A 21751-nucleotide genomic window follows, 5' to 3' on the forward strand; every position below is an offset into this window, starting at 1 on the left:
AATGAGCTAGGATAAGGCGGAGATTTGCCTAGCAGTGATTTATAGATGGCCTGGAGCCAGTGGGTTTGGCGACTAATATGTAGTGAGGACCAGCCAACAAGAGCGTACAGGTCACAGTGGTGGGTAGTATAAGGGGCTTTGGTGACAAAACGGATGGCACTGTGATAGACTACATCCAATTTGCTGAGTAGAGTGTTGGAGGCTATTTTGTAAATGACGTCGCCGAAGTCAAGGATCGGTAGGATAGTCCGTTTTACGAGGGCATGTTTGGCAGCATGAGTGAAGGAGGCTTTGTTGCGAAATAGGAAGCCGATTCTAGATTTAATTTTGGATTGGAGATGCTTAATGTGAGTCTGGAAGGAGAGTTTACAGTCTAACCAGACACCTAGGTATTTGTAGTTGTCCACATACTCTAGGTCAGACCCGTCGAGAGTAGTGATTCAAGTTGGGTGGGCGGGTGCCAGCAGTGTTCGATTGAAGAGCAAAGGTACGGTGGGATTCGAAATGGTCGGTGATCTGTTTGTTAACTTGGCAAAAAAATAATAATTTGCATTTAGTTTTACTAGTGTTTAAGAGCAGTTGGAGGCTACTGAAGGAGTGTTGTATGGCATTGAAGCTCGTTTGGAGGTTTGTTAACAGTGTCCAATGAAGGGCCAGATGTATACAATATGGTGTCGTCTGCGTAGAGGTGGATCTGAGTCACCAGCAGCAAGAGCGACATCATTGATATACACAGTGAAAAGAGTCGGCCCAAGAATTGAACCCTGTGGCACCCCAATAGAGACTGCCATAGGTCCAGACAACAGGCCCTTCGATTTGACACATTGAACTCTATCTGAGAAGTAGTTGGTGAACCAGGCGAGGCAGTCATTTGAGAAACCAAGGCTATTTAGTCTGCCAATAAGAATGCAGTGGTTGACAGAGTCGAAAGCCTTGGCCAGGTCGATGAAGACGGCTGCACAATACTGTCTATTATCGATCGCGGTTATAATATCGTTTAGGACCTTGAGCATGGCTGAGGTGCACCCATGACCAGCTCGGAAACCGGATTGCATAGCGGAGAAGGTACGGTGGGATTCGAAATGGTCGGTGATCTGTTTGTTAACTTGGCTTTCAAAAACGTTCAAAAGGCAGGGCAGGATGGATATAGGTCTGTAACAGTTTGGATCTAGAGTGTCACCCCCTTTGAAGAGGGGGATGACCGCGGCAGCTTTCCAATCTCTGGGGATCTCAGACGTTACGAAAGAGAGGTTGAACAGGCTAGTAATAGGGGTTGCGACAATTTCGGCGGCTAATAATAATCAATAGGCCAAAACCAGAGGTTGTTTAGATTGGCCCATGAAGACAGATGCACATTTCAAAAGTATACTAAACAAAAATATAAACACAACATGTAAAGTGTTGGTCCCATGTTTCATAAGCTGATATAAAAGATACCAGACATTTTCCATAAGCATAAAAAGCTTATTTCTCTCAAATGTTGTGCAAAAACGTATTTACATCCCTGTTGGTGAGTGTTTCTCCTTTGCCAAGATAATCCCTTCACCTGACAGGTGTGGCATATCAAGAAGCTGATTAAACAGCATGATCATTACACAGGTGCACCTTGTGCTGGGGACAATACAAGGCCACTCTAAAATGTGCAGTTATGTCACACAACGCCACAGATGTCTCAAGTTTAGAAGGAGTATGCAATTGGCATGCTGACTGCAGGAATGTCCACCAGAGCTGTTGGCAGAGAATTGCATGTTAATTTCTCTACCAACGTCATTTGAAAGAATTTGGCAGTATGTCCAACCCGGCCTCACAACCGCAGCCCACGTGTAACCAGGCAGAACCGAAGAATTTCTGCACAAAATGTCAGAAACCGTCTCAGGGAAGCTCATCTGCGTGCTCGTCGTCTTCACCAGGGTCTTGACCTGACTGCAGATCGTCGTCGTAACCGACTTCAGTGGGCAAATGCTCACCTTCGATGGCCACTGGAATGCTGGAGAAGTGTGCTCTTCACATATGAATCATGGTTTCAACTGTACGGGGCAGATGGCGTGTATGGCATCGTGTGGACGAGCAGTTTGCTGATGTAAACAGACAACCTCATGGTGGCAGCTGGGTTTTAGTATGGGCAGGCATAAGCTATGGACAACGAACACAAGTGCATTTTATCGATGGCAACTTGAATGCACAGCGATACCCTGAGGGCCATTCATCCGCCACCATCACCTCATGTTTCAACATGATAATGCATATCCCAAGGATCTGTACACAATTCCTGGAAGCTGAAAATGTCCCACCCATTTAGCATGTTTGGGCTGCTCTGGATCGACGTGTACGACAGCGTGTTCCAGTTCCCGCCAATATCCAGCAACTTCGCACAGCCATTGAAGAGTGGGACCACAATCAACAGTCTGATCAACTCTATGCGAAAGAGATGTCGCGCTGCGAGGCAAATGGTCACACCAGATACTGACTGGTTTTCTGACCCACGCCACTCTCTTTAAAAAAAAAAGGTATCTGTCACCAACAGATGCAATTCTTTATTCACAGTCATGTGAAATCCATAGATTAGGGAATAATGAATTTATTTAAATTAACTTATTGCCTTATGAACTGTAACTCAGTAGTCTTTGAAATTGTTGCGTTTATATTTTTGTTCAGTGTATTTAAAAATCACAGAAAATGTAATGTATGAGCAGCTGTGTGTGGAAAGGAAAACACCAGACATTTCTTTTGCAATACTCTTGTTATATCTTGTTCTAGAGTTCGAGCAATTTAACTGCCCACTTCACATTTTACTGTTTTGTTTACTCCACCCTACTATATTCAATGTAGTGCGTTGACACATTTAATGGCTATTTTTTCATTCCAAAAGTGAAATGTTTTTCTTAAAACAACTGCCATGGATTGCCATGATTGTCCCATTACATTATACAACTTGCCCCAGTCTATATAACATTCAAATATATCATTTCAAATGTCAAAAAAATAAGACCTGAGTATAACACCAACTCAAATTGTAGATCAATTTCTCTACATTGTACTTTAAGGCTCCTTTAACACATACTTTCAACATAGACATGGAATACAAAAAAGCCAACAGAAAAAGCATAACTGTAAATTGAAGTGTACATGAATAGAACAACAATCTAATAAAAACATTGAGGACTAATTATTTTCTATCTGAAAATGGTCCAGTTTCACTTCTTTCTGAGCAAAGTATTAATAAAGTAAAACAATTCTTTCCTCTTCCATGACAAGATGTCGTGTCCATGTTGGGTCATTATTTTGCATTGTGTTGATGAATGTTGTGATGAATTCAAGGCACTCCATCATTAAAGTCTATTCCTGCGTTGCCGTTATCTTATCCTGGTAAAGAGGTTTAAAACTGACACAGATTCCTGAATAAAAGAGGAAAAAATGTAACTTAAATCACAGGACAACAAGAAAGTAAAATATAGACATATACTATAATTTTAAGATCAGATTTGAAAAATCAACTCCGCTTTAGTACCTTTGTTGACCGTGTTTTACTGAAGAGATTCCAGAAGCGTAGCGTTTCATCACCAGCCCCTGTGACGATGGCCTCACCATCAGGAGACATTGCCTACATAGTGCAGGGGATAGACAATATCAGAACATTAGGAGGTTAGGAACATTAAAACAAGACTGACGAGAAGACCACTCATGCTACATGTTTGTCTAGCTGAATGTTACTTACCAGGTAGAGCACCCTGTACGAGTGTCCGGTAAGCTTGGCTACTTGAGTGAGTGCAGGATATTTCCACACCAGGATCTGATTCTGAGAGTAACCATGTGTGCTGACCTATAGAAAGGGAAAGTGCCATCAGACCATAAAGGTTTAAATAACGTTATAGGATCACCATCACAACACTGAGTGGTACGTACCAGTTCATTGGCATGTTTCGACCATGCCAGGTTGCAGACCTGCGAGCCTGTGTCCATGCACTGCAGTGGCTGTGCAGTGAGCGTGTTCCAGAAGCGAATGCAGCGGTCAGCCGTTCCTCCCCCAGACGCCAGCAGCCCGTGCTGGTGGGGGGACCAGGCGATGGCTTTGACTGCAGCTAGGTGATCCATGTACTGCTGCACTGGTGCCGTACTGGAGTGGTTCCACACAAGCAGCTGAGAGAAATGCAGGCCATAACCAGAACAGACATGCATGGTTGGTGAGGTTGTTATGTTGTAAACTTGGCTAATCTAACTATGTTAAAAGCCATATCTGAGGGATCTGGACACAGAATCATGATATATGCTATTATACCTTATTGTCGTTGCCCCCAGAGGCAAGCAGCTGGTGGTCTGTACTCCACTTCAGACCACACACTTCCTGCCGGTGACCCTGCAACCGGCGTTCAGACTGGAGAGGTGGTGTGCGAATGTCCCTCTGCAGGATCATACGGTCTCGACTACCTGATGACAACTGGTCTGCGTTCCATGCAAGTGCACCTGTGGAAGATCAGACATTGGAATGGTGAGGGGAAAGAGATCGATGAAATGAACAACCAGTATGCTACATCTATAATTGGGAAGTTCCACATAAGGGTGTTTTTTCCCTTAGTGCTCACCAACTCTAGCAGTGTGACCCTCTAGTGTAAAGAGCTTTTTGCCAGCTGCTGCATCCCAGATCTGTACGTAGCCTTTGTGAGTCCCCACCGCCACATGATTACCCTGAATCAGAAACGCACAGCATTGGAGTCAGCAAATCACACACACAAAAAACACCTAGAGCAAGTAAAAAGTGTTATGGTGGTATTTACAAACGGCAGATTATATGGAGTTGAACTCACTCTCTCTGACCAGCCCACGGACGTAACAGAATTTCCCTCCACTGATAAGTCACACAGACGAGTCACCTGGAAAAACAAATCAATGCTCTCTGAGTGTTTGTATAGAAATGAACACCATGTGTAATTAAATAATATGCACATGTATTAGTCAGACAAGCAATACCTGGCTGGTGCAGGCACTCCAGAGATAGACGCATGTACCTAAGCCAACGCTCAGCACATTTAAAGCAGACCAGTCCACAAGGTTGAGGTAGAAGTCATCCTGTAGTTCTGGAGCATCCAAGACCTTGAATGGGATCTTTGAGATTTTACGAGTCTGCTTCCTGGGTGACCGTAGCAACTTCTGACTGCACAGAAAGAAAACAAACCAAATGAAAAAACATTGATTTGAAGTTAACAGTAACCACCCTGCATCTTTACAGAGATACCAACTTATTAATTTACCTTTTGCTACTGACAGGTGACAATGAGTAGGGAGAGATGCCATTGTCCTCATCTGTTGTGCTCTTAGCACTGAGAGAGTACTGCACATAAAGGTAAAGATTTGGGTCAGACCTTGCTCCAGAATAACTCCATGTAGCTTGGAAATAAATTAGATTCTGTAGGGAAAACATTCTTACACTGAAGAGACTCCTATTTTCCGGCATGGAGGGCTGCAACCGTCTGTCCTCCGTCTGGGGGTCCTGAACTTTGTCGATGCCTGCTCCGAGCAGCTCATTTTTCAGCAAAGCAGAGTAGGCCAGCCCATCCACTAATACAGAACCCCAGTTACATTAACTACTATGTAGGTCGTTCTTAAATGTTAGTAATTTCCTCTGATGTGGCATAGTTTGTCACGTTACTTACCTTTGCTGCTATCAGATGTCGCATCCTTTGTTTTTCTATTCTGAGTTGGTGATTTCTCATTCTCCTAAAAACACAGATCACATAAACATTTCTCCATGAGCTGACTAAATGTGTCAAATTAAGCTATAGTGAGGTAATGCATCATAATTCATAGGGTATTAAAGAGGTTTAAGTGACATATACATTGATCCTGTGGAAGTTGATGCTCCAGTTGGCCCCTGCACGGGATGGGATGAACCTGTCACCATGCTTACTGGGAGAGGACATTGGGGAGTTGTTCAGCGTCAGGTTGCGCATCACCTCTGTCACCTTCTGTACAATGACAACATGATGAATCATGACCGGTAAATGGAGAACCAACAAGTGCCAGTGCCCTTTTTAAATAACATTGTTATCCTATTAGTATGGTCATCTTTGCACCACTTTGGTTAGCTGAGACACACCTTCCCTTTAATACCACTTCAGAAATGTTCCCAGTAATGTAATAAAAACGAGAGTTGTGTGAGAATGAGGACTCACAATGGGGCTGGTGTTTTCGTTCTGAATGTTGATCTGGCGAAGCAGGCGACGCTGATACTCTTGGTCCATAGTGGTAGTGCCTCGCTGGCTGGATCTTGATTGGAAAGTCACACAGTTAAAAGAGCAGTCTACTGCTGGCACTGATCCTCTGCACTTTGCATACCAGGTAAAACATTTTACCAAGTTAACAGAAACAACACCACCAAAGAACCGAGGGTTCAGTCTACGTCGATGACATGTCACTAATCCACAGATAGCTAGCTAACTTCACTAAAGTCCGGAAGAGTAGACAGGGAGCCTCCCCAGCTGCTAGGTAACGTTAGCAAGCTAAGCTAACCAATCTAAGCTAACTCTGCTAAGCTACCAAATACCACACACATTGCCTTGGGCACTGAAGTAATATTTTTAAATCGAGTGCAGGTGTCAGGACACAGCAGTATACTTTTTCTCTTCTTCACGAGCAACTGAAGAGCAATAATGTAGAATGAATGAAGTAAAAGCTAGGTGATAGCTCTGTGTGCTAGTTAGTTAGCTGGCTAGCATAAAATGTTATTGACAAAATTGCAATGCATTGTGGGAAATGCTTACGTAGCGAAGCTGTTCAAATCAAAACACTGAAGTCACACGTTGTTGCCACAGGAGAAGAAGGCTGCAGCTAGCTAACGTTCGTTTGTGAATTCTGAAAACGCACATAATCTATGTTGTTAGGTTATCTAACCAACGTTACAGTTAACGTAGCTAGTTAGCTATTTCCTTTGCTAACAGTATACACAGGTTAGCTAGCTAGCAAGCAAGCATAGAGTTTCGCCAAAAATACTGATAACCAGAGCCATGTAACGTTATTTATCTTAATACATGGCTCTGCTTATCTAGCTCAAGGTGAGCTTGAAAACATAGCAGCTAGCTGCATGCATGTTTCCATTTTAATGCAGCTGTAGCTAGATTCGACACAAAGAGCCATGGAGAGTTCTATGAAGAAAGCTGTTGTGGAACGGCGGTCGAGGCTTTTGTATCTGTCCATGAGGCGTAGAGAAAAGATTAGGAAAGCCATCATGGATAAACAGATGGAAATCCAACGGCATATCAGACATAGAATGTATATCCTCAAAAAAATGAAGAGGCTTGCACATACAGTAAGTAACAATTTGATGTGGAATCAACCTGACATAAAGTAAAGTGTGTGTATCAAGAGAACACATGCAGTATTTCAAAGATAATAAAATAGCCTAGGTGATTCAAACATCCCAACTTTAACAGTTTTTCAATGAGTAAAAAGTGGTAATTGAAATATATATAACTGCTATACCTTTTCTAGTTTCAGCCACCACCAAGCTCACCTTCAACACCATCCTCACCCTTAAGACCCTCACCCACGAGACATTACTCACCTGCAGAGCCTAAATCAGACTGGTGGGAGAGGGTTGTGACTACGGAGTTCCAGCCTCAAGACTGGCTCAACACATTCCATCTGAGCAAGGACACATTTGACCAACTCTGTGACAAGCTCAGACCTGAAGTAAAAGACCCTACCTGTCATGTCTCCCTGGAGAAACGTGTGGCAATGGTTATATTACGGTTGGCCACCAACTTGGACTATCTCTCTATCGGTGACCTACTTGGCACGAGCAGCACCACAGTAATCAAATGTGTACGAGACATATGCAATATCATTGTGACAGTGCTGAAGCCACTCTTCATTCATCAGCCAAGTGAACAGGAGCTGGAGGAAATTGCTGCTGCGTTCAACACACAGTGGGGTTTCCCTCATTGTGTGGGTGTCATTGATTCCCTTCACGTTTCTGTGAAATCTCAAAGCCAAACCAGTGATGGCTGGAACAGCAAAGGATGGCCCTCCACGGTGTTGCAGGGAGTTGTGAATGGACATGGTCAATTCTGGGACGTCCGTGTAGGCTTTCCAGGCAGCACTGATGATGCAACCATACTGCAGGGCTCTGAACTATGGATGTTGGCGAGAGAAGGGGGACTGTCACCAAAGACACTTCACAAACTCATGGGCCAACCTCTTGGCTATGTGCTGTTGGGTGATGCAGCCTTCCCTTTGCAGAGCTGGCTGCTCAAATGTTATCCAGAGTCACCTCAACTAACACCTCAGCAACATACATTTAATACTCAGCTGAGCCATGCACGGACCCCTATTGAGGGTACCTTTCGTCGCCTGAAAGCCCGCTGGCAGTGCTTAAAGCGCAACAACAGCAATGCTGCCCTGATCCCTGTGATGACTCAGGCATGCTGCATTCTACATAATATGTGCGAGATGAATAATGATCCCTTTATGGAGAAGTGGCTTGAAGAGACGAGCCAAAGCCTTTCCCAGCCGTGCGACCTAGCTCCTGCATGTCTGGATGACTCCAATGGCGAGGCGGTGAGGTCTTTACTATGTGACTACCTCCATCAGCTACCAGAATCGCAGAAGCAGGGCAGTACACATACAGACCGGGCAGACTCTCGCCCTGTCACACTCTCGGAGTGTGCTGAAGCAGTCAACATATTAACTACACTAGACTGACAATGTTGATCTCTTGCATTAAAAAGTGATGTATATATGATGTATATGCATGTCTGCAATGAAGCATACATAGCTTTAAAAAATATATATACACTGCTGAAAAAAATAAAGGGAACACTAAAATAACACATCCTAGATCTGAATGAATGAAATAATCTTATTAAATACTTTTTTCTTTACATAGTTGAATGTGCTGACAACAAAATCACACACAAATTATCAATGGAAATCAAATTTATCAACCCATGGAGGTCTGGATTTGGAGTCACACTCAAAATTAAAGTGGAAAACCACACTACAGGCTGATCCAACTTTGATGTAATGTCCTTAAAACAAGTCAAAATGAGGCTCAGTAGTGTGTGTGGCCTCCACGTGCCTGTATGACCTCCCTACAACGCCTGGGCATGCTCCTGATGAGGTGGCGGATGGTCTCCTGAGGGATCTCCTCCCAGACCTGGACTAAAGCATCCGCCAACTCCTGGACAGTCTGTGGTGCAACGTGGCGTTGGTGGATGGAGCGAGACATGATGTCCCAGATGGGCTCAATTGGATTCAGGTCTGGGGAACGGGCGGGCCAGTCCATAGCATCAATGCCTTCCTCTTGCAGGAACTGCTGACACACTCCAGCCACATGAGGTCTAGCATTGTCTTGCATTAGGAGGAACCCAGGGCCAACCGCACCAGCATATGGTCTCACAAGGGGTCTGAGGATCTCATCTCGGTACCTCTGGCGAGCACATGGAGGGCTTTGCGGCCCCCCAAAGAAATGCCACCCCACACCATGACTGACCCACCGCCAAACCGGTCATGCTGGAGGATGTTGCAGGCAGCAGAACGTTCTCCACGGCGTCTCCAGACTCTGTCACGTCTGTCACATGTGCTCAGTGTGAACCTGCTTTCATCTGTGAAGAGCACAGGGCGCCAGTGGCGAATTTGCCAATCTTGGTGTTCTCTGGCAAATGCCAAACGTCCTGCACGGTGTTGGGCTGTAAGCACAACCCCCACCTGTGGACGTCGGGCCCTCATACCACCCTCATGGAGTCTGTTTCTGACCGTTTGAGCAGACACATGCACATTTGTGGCCTGCTGGAGGTCATTTTGCAGGGCTCTGGCAGTGCTCCTCCTGCTCCTCCTTGCACAAAGGCGGAGGTAGCGGTCCTGCTGCTGGGTTGTTGCCCTCCTACGGCCTCCTCCACGTCTCCTGATGTACTGGCCTGTCTAATGGTAGCGCCTCCATGCTCTGGACACTACGCTGACAGACACAGCTCGCATTGATGTGCCATCCTGGATGAGCTGCACTACCTGAGCCACTTGTGTGGGTTGTAGACTCTGTCTCATGCTACCACTAGAGTGAAAGCACCGCCAGCATTCAAAAGTGACCAAAACATCAGCCAGGAAGCATAGGAACTGAGAAGTGGTCTGTGGTCACCACCTGCAGAACCACTCCTTTATTGGGGGTGTCTTGCTAATTGCCTATAATTTCCACCTGTTGTCTATTCCATTTGCACAACAGCATGTGAAATGTATTGTCAATCAGTGTTGCTTCCTAAGTGGACAGTTTGATTGTGTGATTGACTTGGAGTTACATTGTGTTGTTTAAGTGTTCCATTTATTTTTTTGAGCAGTGTATATACAAAAATATATGGTTACTTGTTTGTTTCCTAACTGACTCAAAGCCCAGATGATAAATATAAAAACAAATGTTCTATAAAACTGACCCCTGAAGTATGACTTGAACAGCACTGATTGACAGACAGTGTTTACAGGAAACAATTAACATTTTAATGGAGTCAGCCTACAAAAATGTGTAGAAAAAGCAGTTGGTCCAGATGTATATGAAGAGGAATGGTCCATGAGGTGAGGTTGTGGGGTCAGTTACTCAGGGTGGCTTGCTGCATGATCACAGAACACAGACTCAGCATCTGCAGGTACTCATCTGCACCATCCACTAAACACTTGTCAACCACCTGAAAAAGAGGGAGACAAATCAATGTCACTACTACTGTAGATATTTTTTCAATAACGTTGTAATGACAAGATTGTCACATTGATGCAAGTTAAGCCATTTTGAAACACATACTGCCATCTTTTCCGTGATGGCAGACTTCTGCTTGTCATTCAGCTCTTCCTCTATGATGGCTTCGTGTAGCTGGTTGATGATCTGTGTGGCAGCATAGCCCTCATCTACCATGTTCTGTAAGTGGCAGAATGGCCTGGTGATTAGTCTGATAGAAAGCTGCTACATTAAAAGTGCCATGGAGTGAGATTTTCGATCCCTATGTAATGAAGCAGCAATATAAAGTGAATGTACATACCCGAACAGCAATCTCTAGTTTTTCAAATGTGCCCTTGTAACAGATTTTGAGCAAATTGTCAATCATCTTGGGAGGAACAACCTTAAAGAGGAAAGTGAGCATAGGTGTCAGCAAAGTTGGATACCTCTCTTTTGACTAGACTGCACAGTGCATAAAAAAGGCAACTATTACTGATGTTGAGTGAAATATAAACTCAGCAAAAAAAGAAACGTCCTCTCACTGTCAACTGCATTTATTGAAAGCAAACTTAACGTGTAAATATTTGTATGAACATAAGATTCAACACCTGATACATAAACTGAACAAGTTCCACAGACATGTGACTAACAGAAATTGAATAATGTGTCCCTGAACAAAGGGGGGGGGGGCAAAATCAAAAGTAACAGTATCTGGTTTGGCCACCAGTTGCATTAAGTACTGCAGTGCATCTCCTCCTCATGGATTGCACCAGATTTGCCAGTTCTTGCTGTGAGATGTTACCCCACTCTTTCACCAAGGCACCTGCAAGTTCCTGGACATTTCTGGGGGGAATGGCCCTAGCCCTCACCCTCCGATCCAACATGTCCCAGACGTGCTCAATGGGATTGAGATCTGGGCTCTAAACTGGCCATGGCAGAACACTGACATTCCTGTCTTGCAGGAAATCACGCACAGAATTAGCAGTATGGCTGGTGGCATTGTCATGCTGGAGGGTCATGTCAGGATGAGCCTGCAGGAAGGGTACCACATGAGGGAGGAGGATGTCTTCCCTGTAACGCACAGCGTTGAGATTGCCAGCAATGACAACAAGCTCAGTCCGATGATGCTGTGACACAACGCCCCAGACCATGACGGACCCTCCACCTCCAAATCGATCCCGCTCCAGAGTACAGGCCTCGGTGTAACGCTCATTCCTTCGACGATAAACACGAATCCGACCATCACCCCTGGTGAGACAAAACTGCGACTCGTCAGTGAAGAGCACTTTTTTCCAGTCCTGTCTGGTCCAGCGACGGTGGGTTTGTGCCCATAGGCGACGTTGTTGCCTCAGTCCAGCCTCTCTCAGCCTATTGCGGACAGTCTGAGCACTGATGGAGGGATTGTGCGTTCCTGGTGTAACTCGGGCAGTTGTTGTTGCCATCCTGTACCTGTCCCGCAGGTGTGATGTTCAGATGTACCGATCCTGTGCAGGTGTTGTTACACGTGGTCTGCCACTGCAAGGACGATCAGCTGTCCGTCCTGTCTCCCTGTAGCGCGGTCTTAGGTGTCTCACAGTACGGACATTGTAATTTATTTCCCTGGCCACATCTGCAGTCCTCATGGCTCCTTGCAGCATGCCTAAGGCACGTTCACGCAGATGAGCAGGGACCCTGTGCATCTTTCTTTTGGTGTTTTTCAGAGTCAGTAGAAAGTCCTCTTTAGTGTCCTAAGTTTTCATAACTGTGACCTTAATTGCCTACCGTCTGTAAGCTGTTAGTGTCTTAACGACCGTTCCACAGGTGCATGTTCATTCATTGTTTATGGTGCATTGAACAAGCATGGGACAGTGCTTAAACCCTTTACAATGTGAAGTTATTTGGATTTTTACGAATTATCTTTGAAAGACAGGGTACTGAAAAAAGGACGTTTCTTTTTTTGCTGAGTTAGTAAAAGCACTCACCCCTGCTATCTCTATGACCGCACTCTCTGTGATCTCATTATCTGTGTTCAGCCGTGCAGCACTTTGAAGAAAGGTTATGGCTTTTCTAAGATCCCCTTCTGAAACCTTCACCAACGCTGCAATTCCCTGCAGGAAAATGGAATTTAAGGATAATTGGAAGATGATTCATTTAAGTAAAATGATGATGATACAGTGTGTACAGTTGCCAGTTTGCAATCATTACCTCCTTTGAGTACTTGAGATTCTCCTTGTCACAGATTTCCAGCAGGCGCTCTTCTTGGACCTGATTGGCTAGAGGTTTGAAGCGGAATTTGGAGCATCTGGATGTCAAGGGCTCAATAATCCTGAAAATAAAATCACAGTCAATTTAAGTTGGTTTAGCTACAGATGTAACATTTATTACAGCATGTTGTAAAGTGTCTCAAAGAGTTTAATGTTATGCAAAATAAACAAAAAATAGATTTCATATTCTAGAGTGCCTCTTGGAATACGAAGCCCAATTGACCTGCTGACGTAGTTGCAGATGAGACAGAAGCGGGTGGTCCGGGACTCCTTCTCCATGGTGCGTCTGAGAGCAGCCTGAGCAGCATTGGTCATTGAGTCAGCCTCATCCAGGATGATGATCTTAAAGGGTGGGCATTGTTTCCCACTGTCAGAGGTAAGGAATGGAAAGAGGCTTTAATATCCTAATTTAACATTAACAATATGCTGACTGTTATAGGGGGTAAGGAAAGTACATGTATTATATGATCTGATTTGTTGTTTAGATTGAGCTTGCTATGTGTGTGTTTGGGGGGGTATGTGAATGTAATGAAGGTTAAGGAAACTGCTACTTGCTCAGTGCGGTGGCCTGCTACAGTCAGCTGGGCAAATCTCTTGACTTTCTCTCTCACCACCTGAATCCCTCTCTCATCAGAGGCGTTCAGCTCCAGCACTCTCTGTCGGTACAGCTCTGGCCTGTGGAAAGGAACGGAAACGGAACACTGACTGTGGTGTACACAAGCACTGAAACCCACGAACACAGATCTGCATCAATTGGGAGTTGGAATGCAGTAATCTGGAAAGCTGGTGAGTCACTCTCACCCATACAGTTCCCTGGCTGCAGCCAGGATGGTGGAGGTCTTTCCTGTTCCAGGTGGTCCATAGAACAGCAGATTGGGGAGCTGCAACAGAAATCATGTAATATTCAAACAGAACCCCAGGCAGACAGCATTTACCCTAAACATATGAGAAGTCACTACTCTCATGGAATTGAAGAGGCTACTTACATCAGCACCCTCTATAGTCTTCTTCAGCACAGCAACCACCTCCTCTTGAAATGCCACCTCTTCCATACATTTTGGTCTACTGTAAACAGCCAAACAATGGTTTTCAGTGTAGTTGATCAAATGAATGCAGGATTTTCTTTCTGACTAAACATATTAAGCCACTTTAATTATCACCAAGATATTTGCCTGCAGCTACCGAATAGCATTTCTGTTCTTTGTGTGTCCGCATTTACATTCTATGAATGAAGATTCACAAGGGATTATATTACTGCCACTGAGAAATTTTACTTACTATTTCTCTACCCAGGGGACAGACTTCTGCTTCTTCTCTCCACTGGTACCTTTCTCTTTCAGAGGTCTGATGCCTTGAGTTGATGTTCCTTTCAAAAACGCCTGCATGGCTCTCCCTGGAAAATAGTATTTAGAAAACAGACCACTACCCATTAGTCACTGAGCCATACTTGACTGTTTTGAGTGTCAAAAAGAGGGTGACGTTCACCTCTTTCTTTGACAAGCTAGCTAGCTGGCTAAACAATAACAACCACCAGTTAGCTAGCTCCCAGAACAGTTAGCAAGTAGCAACAGTGCTCAGTAGCTAGCTATATAGCTTTAGTAATAAGAATGAACTTACCCAAAGTTGATTGAAACCAGACTTTACAGTTAACTTACACCGTTTTAAATAATTTGTTATCTGTAGCTAGATAAAATGCGTTGACATTCGGAATGTGTTAGCTGTTGATATGTGTGGTAGATTTCCCGCCCTGACGGTCGTCAGTAGTTGCCATAGCCACAAAATTGGAATTATGTTTAAGCCCCGCCTATTTCTAAAATGTATCTTCTTGAAATCTGATTTAAAATCGAACCCTAAACGTAACCATAACCTTAACCGCACTGCTAACCTTATGCCTAACCCTAACCTTACATTAAGAACAAAAAGCAATGTTTTATTTTCATGTATTTTTACAATATAGCCAAAGTTTACTTTGTGGCTGTGGTAACTAGTGACAACCCGCCCTGATGGAGAAGATGTGACGCCTTCTTCCGCCTACGATGATCTTTTTCCTCCAATCAGAGAGTTGAGCGACGGTAGCGTTTCAATAGGCAGGCGGTTTCCTCTCTTCCTCCGTCTCCTCATCTAGGGCGGGTAGTTCCTGTTGTGCTACTGTCGAATGATGTATGTAAAATAACATAGTGGGGAAATAAGTAAAATTAAACCATGGCATTGTTGAATACTAGTTTCTTATTGGCTTGAAGGGCATTCTAGAGTGTGCATTATTTCCCTTTTTAAACTGTGTGTGGTCCTCTGTAGCTCAGCTGGTAGAGCATGGCGCTTGTAACGGTTCGATCCCCGGGACCACCCCATACACAAACAAAATAATAAATGTATGCACTCCTTTGGATAAAAGCATCTGCTAAATGGCATATTATTATTATTATTGTGTGGTTCGAGCCCTGAATGCTGATTGGCTGACAGCCATGGTATATCAGACCATATACCACTGGTATGACAAACATGTATTTTTACTGCCCTAATTACGTTGGTAACCCGTTTATAATAGCAATAAGGCACCTCGGGGGGTTGTGATATACCACTGCTAAGGGCTGTATCCAGGCACTCCACATTGCATAGTGCATAAGAACAGCACTTAGCCTGGTATATTGGCCATATACCACACCTCGGGCCTTATTGCTTAAATAACAAAAGGTATATCGGCACGGTAGAATGTGGCTATAGTTCATACTTACATGTACATTGTTGAATTCGATTTTCATCATAGCAAGCTAGGACTGATAGTTTGGTTAGCTAAACTAGCAAGTCTGTTTGTTTGGTTACCACAGCAACTATTGTAGCTATCTAGTAAACTTGCTAGCTACTTCAGTGAATGTTGAACAAATTTCTACTGGCAAATTAATGAACACATTTCTAGTGGCAAATGTGTTGAATTATAGCCATGCTATAAATGGGATAATCAACTCGGGGCTCAATGCTTTCTCTGGAAAATAACGCAACTCCTTGGAAGGTCATTTCAACTCAGCTATAGCGTCATGGAACACATCTTTCACGGCATTAGCATTATTTTCCATTGAACGCATAGTCCCTCGGAGATTATCCCTTATACATTTTTATATTGTATGTCTCATCACCAGTTACGACCAGCTGTCCGTTATGCATGATTGTCCCCTGGGGTAATGGAGTGACCATTTCTATTTCTATGGGAGTTACATTCTCCCCTGGGGTAATGGAGTGACCATTTCTATGGGAGTGACATTAGGGGCGCAGATGTCTATGGGGCGGCTGCTCGATGCTCGTCTCCTAGGCAATCGCCACGGTCCCAAGGGCAACGACGTGTGGTAAAATGATAATGCCCTTGGCTTGCAAGTTTGCTTTCATCAAAATCTGGGACAGAATAGTAGAGGTATGGGTTGACCTTATTGTATTGAATAATGCTTTCTTTCGTGACATTACACTATTAATACTATGTGTATTAATACAGCCAGTGTTGGGGAAGCTACTTTGAAAATATAGGGCCAAGCTACCATGTTACTTCACACTGGAAGAAATTAAGCTACACCAAAGCTACCCTTAAGAAAAATATAGTTCATTAACTAAAGTTACTTTGAAAAAGTAGTTCACTACATCCAAACTACTTCGTGAAAAATTATCATATCTAAATCTGAAATACCGTAGATTAAAACCTGTGTGGCGCAGTGGTCTAAGGCTGCGCCACACAGATATTCTGGTTCGAATCCAGGCTCTGTCGTACGCGGCCGCGACCGGGAGACCCATGGGGCGGCGCACAATTGGCCCAGCGTCGTCCAGAGTAGGGGAGGAAATGGCCGGCAGGGATGTAGCTCAGTTGGTAGAACATGGCGTTTGCAACGCCAGGGTTGTGGGTTCGTTTCCCACGGGGGGCCAGTATGAAAAAAATAAAAAGAATGTATGCACTCACTAACTGTAAGTAGCTCTGGATAAGAGCGTCTGCTAAATGACTAAAATGTAATTACAAATTGCAAGAAAGATCACTCTGGAGTCAGAATATGAAATTTTGCCTATTCAACACAAAAACGATGTTTCAAGTGAGAATTAGGCAGGACTGATGCTAGCCTAGGCAGCCGATAGTAGGATCTGCACTGTCATCTAGGCTTTATGTGCATTCCTGGTAATAGATCATGTCCCCAGTGTACCGGCTTGTACATAAAGCCGGTACACGGGTTTCAACCAGTTTTTGCCCAGTGAGTAGTGTGCAGTTCCAATAGTTAGCTACACCACTACATGGCAAAAAAGTTATAAACCACTGAAAACACTACCAAGATTTGAATTTAGTTCAACTACAACCAAACTAATACAACATGTAGTTTAATTACTAGTTCACTACTCCACATCACTGAATACAGCATAGTGCCATATATATTGGATTCTTGAAAGTCAGGACAATCCTGGTCCGGCAGGGAAACTTTATTTTTATAGTTTAGATTTTTTTTTTTTGATTTCGTTGCATTATTTGAGCTTAAAAATTACATTTAGGGGATTTTTTTTGGGGGGGGGGAATTGTATAAATGTCTATGTCGGACGGAAATGCCCTTGTCCTGAGCACATTTCTAACTCTCAAAAAAGTTATATAATGAATATGAACTGAAGAATATTTATCTAAAAACGGATTCATAAAAAATTTGTCCGGAGATTTGGTCAATTCTGTCAGATTTGTAAAAAATCCTGAATTAATCAGGAATGAACAGGGTCAGCTAAACCATAAGGACCCCTTATTCATGTACTCATTACATGTAGTGCAACAAGACTACTCATGTCTGGAAAGCTCTACTTTTGATAGATTTAAACAAACTACAGTGCACTCAGAAAGTATTCAGACCCCTTGACTTTTTCCACATTTTGTTCCGTTACAGCCTTATTCAAAAATTGATTACATTGTTTTTCCCCTCATCAATCTACACACGATACCCCATAATGACAAAGCAAAAAGAGGTTTTCAGAACATTTTGCAAATCTATGAAAAATTAAAAACTAGTATTCAGACCCTATACTCAGTACTTTGTTGAAGCACCTTTGGCAGCGATTACAGCCTCAAGTCTTTGGGTATGATGCTACAAGCTTGGCACACCTGTATTTGGGGAGTTTCTCCCATTCTGCTGTGCAGATCCTCTCAAGCTCTGTCAGTTTGGATAGGGAGCGTCGCTGCACAGCTATGTTCAGGTCTAAAGGACATTCAGAGACTGGCCCCGAAGCCACTCCTGCGTTGTCTTGGCTGTGTACTTAGGGTCGTTGTCCTGTTGGAAGGTGAACCTTCAACCCAGTCTGAGGTCCTGAGCGCTCTGGAGCAGGTTTTCATCAAGGAACTCTCTGTACTTTGCTCCGTTCATCTTTCCCTCGATCCTGCCTAGTCTCCCAGTCCCTGCTGCTGAAAAACATCCCCACAGCCTGATGCTGCCACCACCATGCTTCACCAAAGGGATGGTGCCAGGTTTCCTCCAGACGTGATGCTTGACATTCAGGCCAAAGAGTTCAATCTTGATTTCATCAGACCAGAGAATCTTGTTTCTCATGGTCCGAGTGTCCTTTTGGCAATCTCCAAGCGGGCTGTCATGTGTATTTTACTGAGGAGTGGCTTCCGTCTGGCCACTCTACCATAAAGACCTGATTGGTGGAGTGCTGCAGAGATGCTTGTCCTTCTGGAAGGTTCTCCCATCTCCACAGAGAAACTCTGGAGCTCTGTTAGAGTGTCCATCGGGTTCTTGGTCACCTCCCTGAGCAAGGCCCTTCTCCCCCGATTGCTCAGTTTGGCCGGGCAGCCAGCTCTAGGAAGAGTCTTGGTGGTTCCAAACTTCTTCCATTTAAGAATGATGGAGGCCACTGTGTTCTTGGGGACCTTCAATGCTGCAGACATTTTTTGGTATCCTTCCCCAGATCTGTGCCTCAACACAATCCTGTCTCAGAGCTCTATGGACAATTCCTTCGACCTCATGGCTTGGTTTTTGTTCTGACATGCACTGCCAACTGTGGGACCTTATATAGACAGGTGTGTGCCTTTTCAAATAATGTCCAATCAATTGAATTTACCACAGGTGGACTCCAATCAAGTTGTAGGAACATATCAAGGATGATCAATGGAAACAGGATGCACCTGAGCTCAATTTCGAGTCTCATAGCAAAGGGTCTGAATACTTATGTAAATAAAGTTTTTTTATTTTATTTTTTTCAATACATTATGGGGTATTTTGTGTAGATTGATGAGGAAAAATATGAATTTAATCAATTTTAGAATAAAGCTGTAACAAAATGTGGAAAAAGTCAAGGGATCTGAATACTTTCCGAACGCACTGTATATTGAAATCACCATGGTCACAACCATAAACTGTCAACTCCATCTATCTGATAGATAGAATATGAATTTAGGTTCAAATATGTTTATTTTAATTACATTTTAGAGTCATAAAGCAACTGAGGAAAAACAAAATTGCTGCTCCGTCAGAGTCCTGGATGATCTGATAGAATCGTTATGTTTATATTGGGGATTTTCAAACGAATCATATTTCATATTTTCCTAATGTTTGTATTGAACTTTTATTTTTAGAGGATAAAATATGTCTGTTTTAAGTATTTGTTGTCAACTCTGTCAGTCGCTCGTCAAATCTGTCACTGATGGCTAACCCCCTTAACCCCTTACACCTCCGCTGTATTCAACCAGGATCTCAGCGATCACTGCCTTATTGCCTGCGTCCGTAACGGGTCCGCGGTCAAACGACCACCCCTCATCACTGTCAAACGCTCCCTAAAACACTTTAGCGAGCAGGCCTTCCTAATTGACCTGGCCCAGTTATCCTGGATGGATATAGATCTCATTCCGTCAGTAGAGGATGCCTGGTTGTTCTTTAAAAGTAATTTCCTCTCAATTTAAAATAAAAATGCCCCATTCAAAAACTACAGAACTAAGAACAGATATAGCCCCTGGTTCTCCTCAGACTTGACTGCCCTTGACCAGCACAAAAACATCCTGTGGCGTACTGCATTAGCATCAAATAGCCCCCGCGATATGCAACTTTTCAGGGAAGTCAGGAACCAATATACACAAGCAGTTAGGAAAGCAAAGGCTAACTTTTTCAAACAGAAATTTGCATCCTGTAGCCCTAACTCCAAAAAGTTTTGGGACACTGTAAAGTCCATGGAGAATAAGAGCACCTCCTCCCAGCTGCCCACTGCACTATCACCACCGATAAATCTACAATAATCGAGAATTTCAACAAGCATTTTGCTACAGCTGGCCATGCTTTCCACCTGGATACCACTACCCCGGCCACCAGCTCTGCACCCTCCACTGCAACATGCCCCCCCCCCCCCACCCCCCGCTTCACCTTCACACAAATTCAGACAGCTGATGTTCTGAAAGAGCTGCAAAATCTGGACCCCTACAAATCATCTGGGCTAGACAATCTGGACCCTTTCTTTCTAAAACTAGCCGCCGAAATTGTCGCAACCCATACTACTAGCCTGTTCAACCTCTCTTTCGTAACGTCTGAGATCCCAAGAGATTGGAAAGCTGCCGCGGTCATCCCCCTCTTCAAAGGGGGTGACACTCTAGATCCAAACTGTTACAGACCTATATCCATCCTGCCCTGCCTTTCGAAAGTTTTTGAAAGCCAAGTTAACAAACAGATCACCGACCATTTCGAATCCCACCGTACCTTCTCCGCTATGCAATCCGGTTTCCGAGCTGGTCATGGGTGCACCTCAGCCACGCTCAAGGTCCTAAACGATATTATAACCGCGATCGATAATAGACAGTACTGTGCAGCCGTCTTCATCGACCTGGCCAAGGCTTTCGACTCTGTCAACCACCGCATTCTTATTGGCAGACTAAATAGCCTTGGTTTCTCAAATGACTGCCTCGCCTGGTTCACCAACTACTTCTCAGATAGAGTTAAATGTGTCAAATCGGAGGGCCTGTTGTCTGGACCTATGGCAGTCTCTATGGGGGTGCCACAGGGTTTAATTCTTGGGCCGACTCTTTTCTCCATGTATATCAATGATGTCGCTCTTGCTGCTGGTGACTCTCAGATCCACCTCTACGCAGACGACACCATTTTGTATACATCTGGCCCTTCATTGGACACTGTGTTAACAAACCTCCAAACGAGCTTCAATGCCATACAACACTCCTTCAGTAGCCTCCAACTGCTCTTAAACACTAGTAAAACTAAATGCATGCTCTTCAATCGAACGCTGCTGGCACCCGCCCACCCGACTAGAATCACTACTCTCGACGGGTCTGACCTAGAGTATGTGGACAACTACAAATACCTAAGTGTCTGGTAGACTGTAAACTCTCCTTCCAGACTCACATTAAGAATCTCCAATCCAAAGTTAAATCTAGAATCGGCTTCCTATTTCGCAACAAAGCCTCCTTCCCTCATGCTGCCAAACATGCCCTAGTAAAACTGACTATCCTACCGATCCTTGACTTCGGCGATGTCATTTACAAAATAGCCTCCAACACTCTACTCAGCAAATTGGATGTAGTCTTATTACAGTGCCATCCGTTTTGTCACCAAATCCCCATATACTACCCACCACTGTGACCTGTACGCTCTTGTTGGCTGGTCCTCACTACATATTCGTCGCCAAACCCACTGGCTCCAGGTCATCTATAAATCACTGCTAGGCAAATCCCCGCCTTATCTTAGCTCATTGGTCACCATAGCAACACCCACCCGTAGTATGCGCTCCAGCAGGTATATCTCACCGGTCATCCCCAAAGCCAACACCTCCTTTGGCCGCCATTCCTTCCAGTTCTCTGCTGCCAATGACTGGAACGAATTGCAAA

The 21751-nt window shown here is 44.1% G+C and overlaps 2 protein-coding genes across 4 annotated transcripts; both read right to left on the bottom strand.

Moving 5' to 3' along the window:
• Positions 1-2513: 2513 nt before the first annotated feature.
• LOC311131139 (fizzy-related protein homolog) lies at positions 2514-6660 on the bottom strand. Of its 3 annotated transcripts, XM_084163973.1 has the most exons (14): positions 6546-6660; positions 6168-6261; positions 5832-5960; positions 5649-5712; positions 5423-5553; positions 5247-5326; positions 4966-5149; positions 4803-4868; positions 4581-4683; positions 4277-4461; positions 3904-4137; positions 3716-3820; positions 3509-3601; positions 2514-3395 (listed from the first exon to the last, which is right to left on the bottom strand). In XM_084163973.1, exons 2-14 carry the CDS (start codon positions 6234-6236, stop codon positions 3354-3356), a joined length of 1485 nt encoding a protein of 494 aa, XP_084020099.1. In that variant the 5' UTR covers positions 6237-6261; positions 6546-6660; the 3' UTR covers positions 2514-3353. The 3 variants fall into 3 exon arrangements, with proteins under 3 accessions (XP_084020099.1, XP_084020098.1, XP_084020097.1); XM_084163972.1 differs by lacking the exon at positions 6546-6660 and having other exon boundaries at positions 6168-6417; XM_084163971.1 differs by lacking the exon at positions 6546-6660 and having other exon boundaries at positions 5832-5957; positions 6168-6327.
• A 3628-nt stretch (positions 6661-10288) lies between these two features.
• On the bottom strand, positions 10289-14693 carry LOC311131140 (replication factor C subunit 4-like). The gene is made up of 11 exons (XM_084163974.1): positions 14548-14693; positions 14209-14323; positions 13917-13995; positions 13732-13811; positions 13486-13605; positions 13154-13297; positions 12872-12992; positions 12649-12774; positions 11010-11090; positions 10775-10888; positions 10289-10661 (listed from the first exon to the last, which is right to left on the bottom strand). The coding sequence occupies exons 2-11, from the start codon at positions 14313-14315 to the stop codon at positions 10566-10568; spliced, it is 1068 nt and encodes a 355-aa protein (XP_084020100.1). The 5' UTR covers positions 14316-14323; positions 14548-14693; the 3' UTR covers positions 10289-10565.
• Between the last annotated feature and the right edge of the window lie 7058 nt (positions 14694-21751).

Source organism: Coregonus lavaretus (assembly GCF_964263955.1).
Source record: "Coregonus lavaretus genome assembly, chromosome: 6".
Lineage (NCBI taxonomy): Eukaryota > Metazoa > Chordata > Actinopteri > Salmoniformes > Salmonidae > Coregonus > Coregonus lavaretus.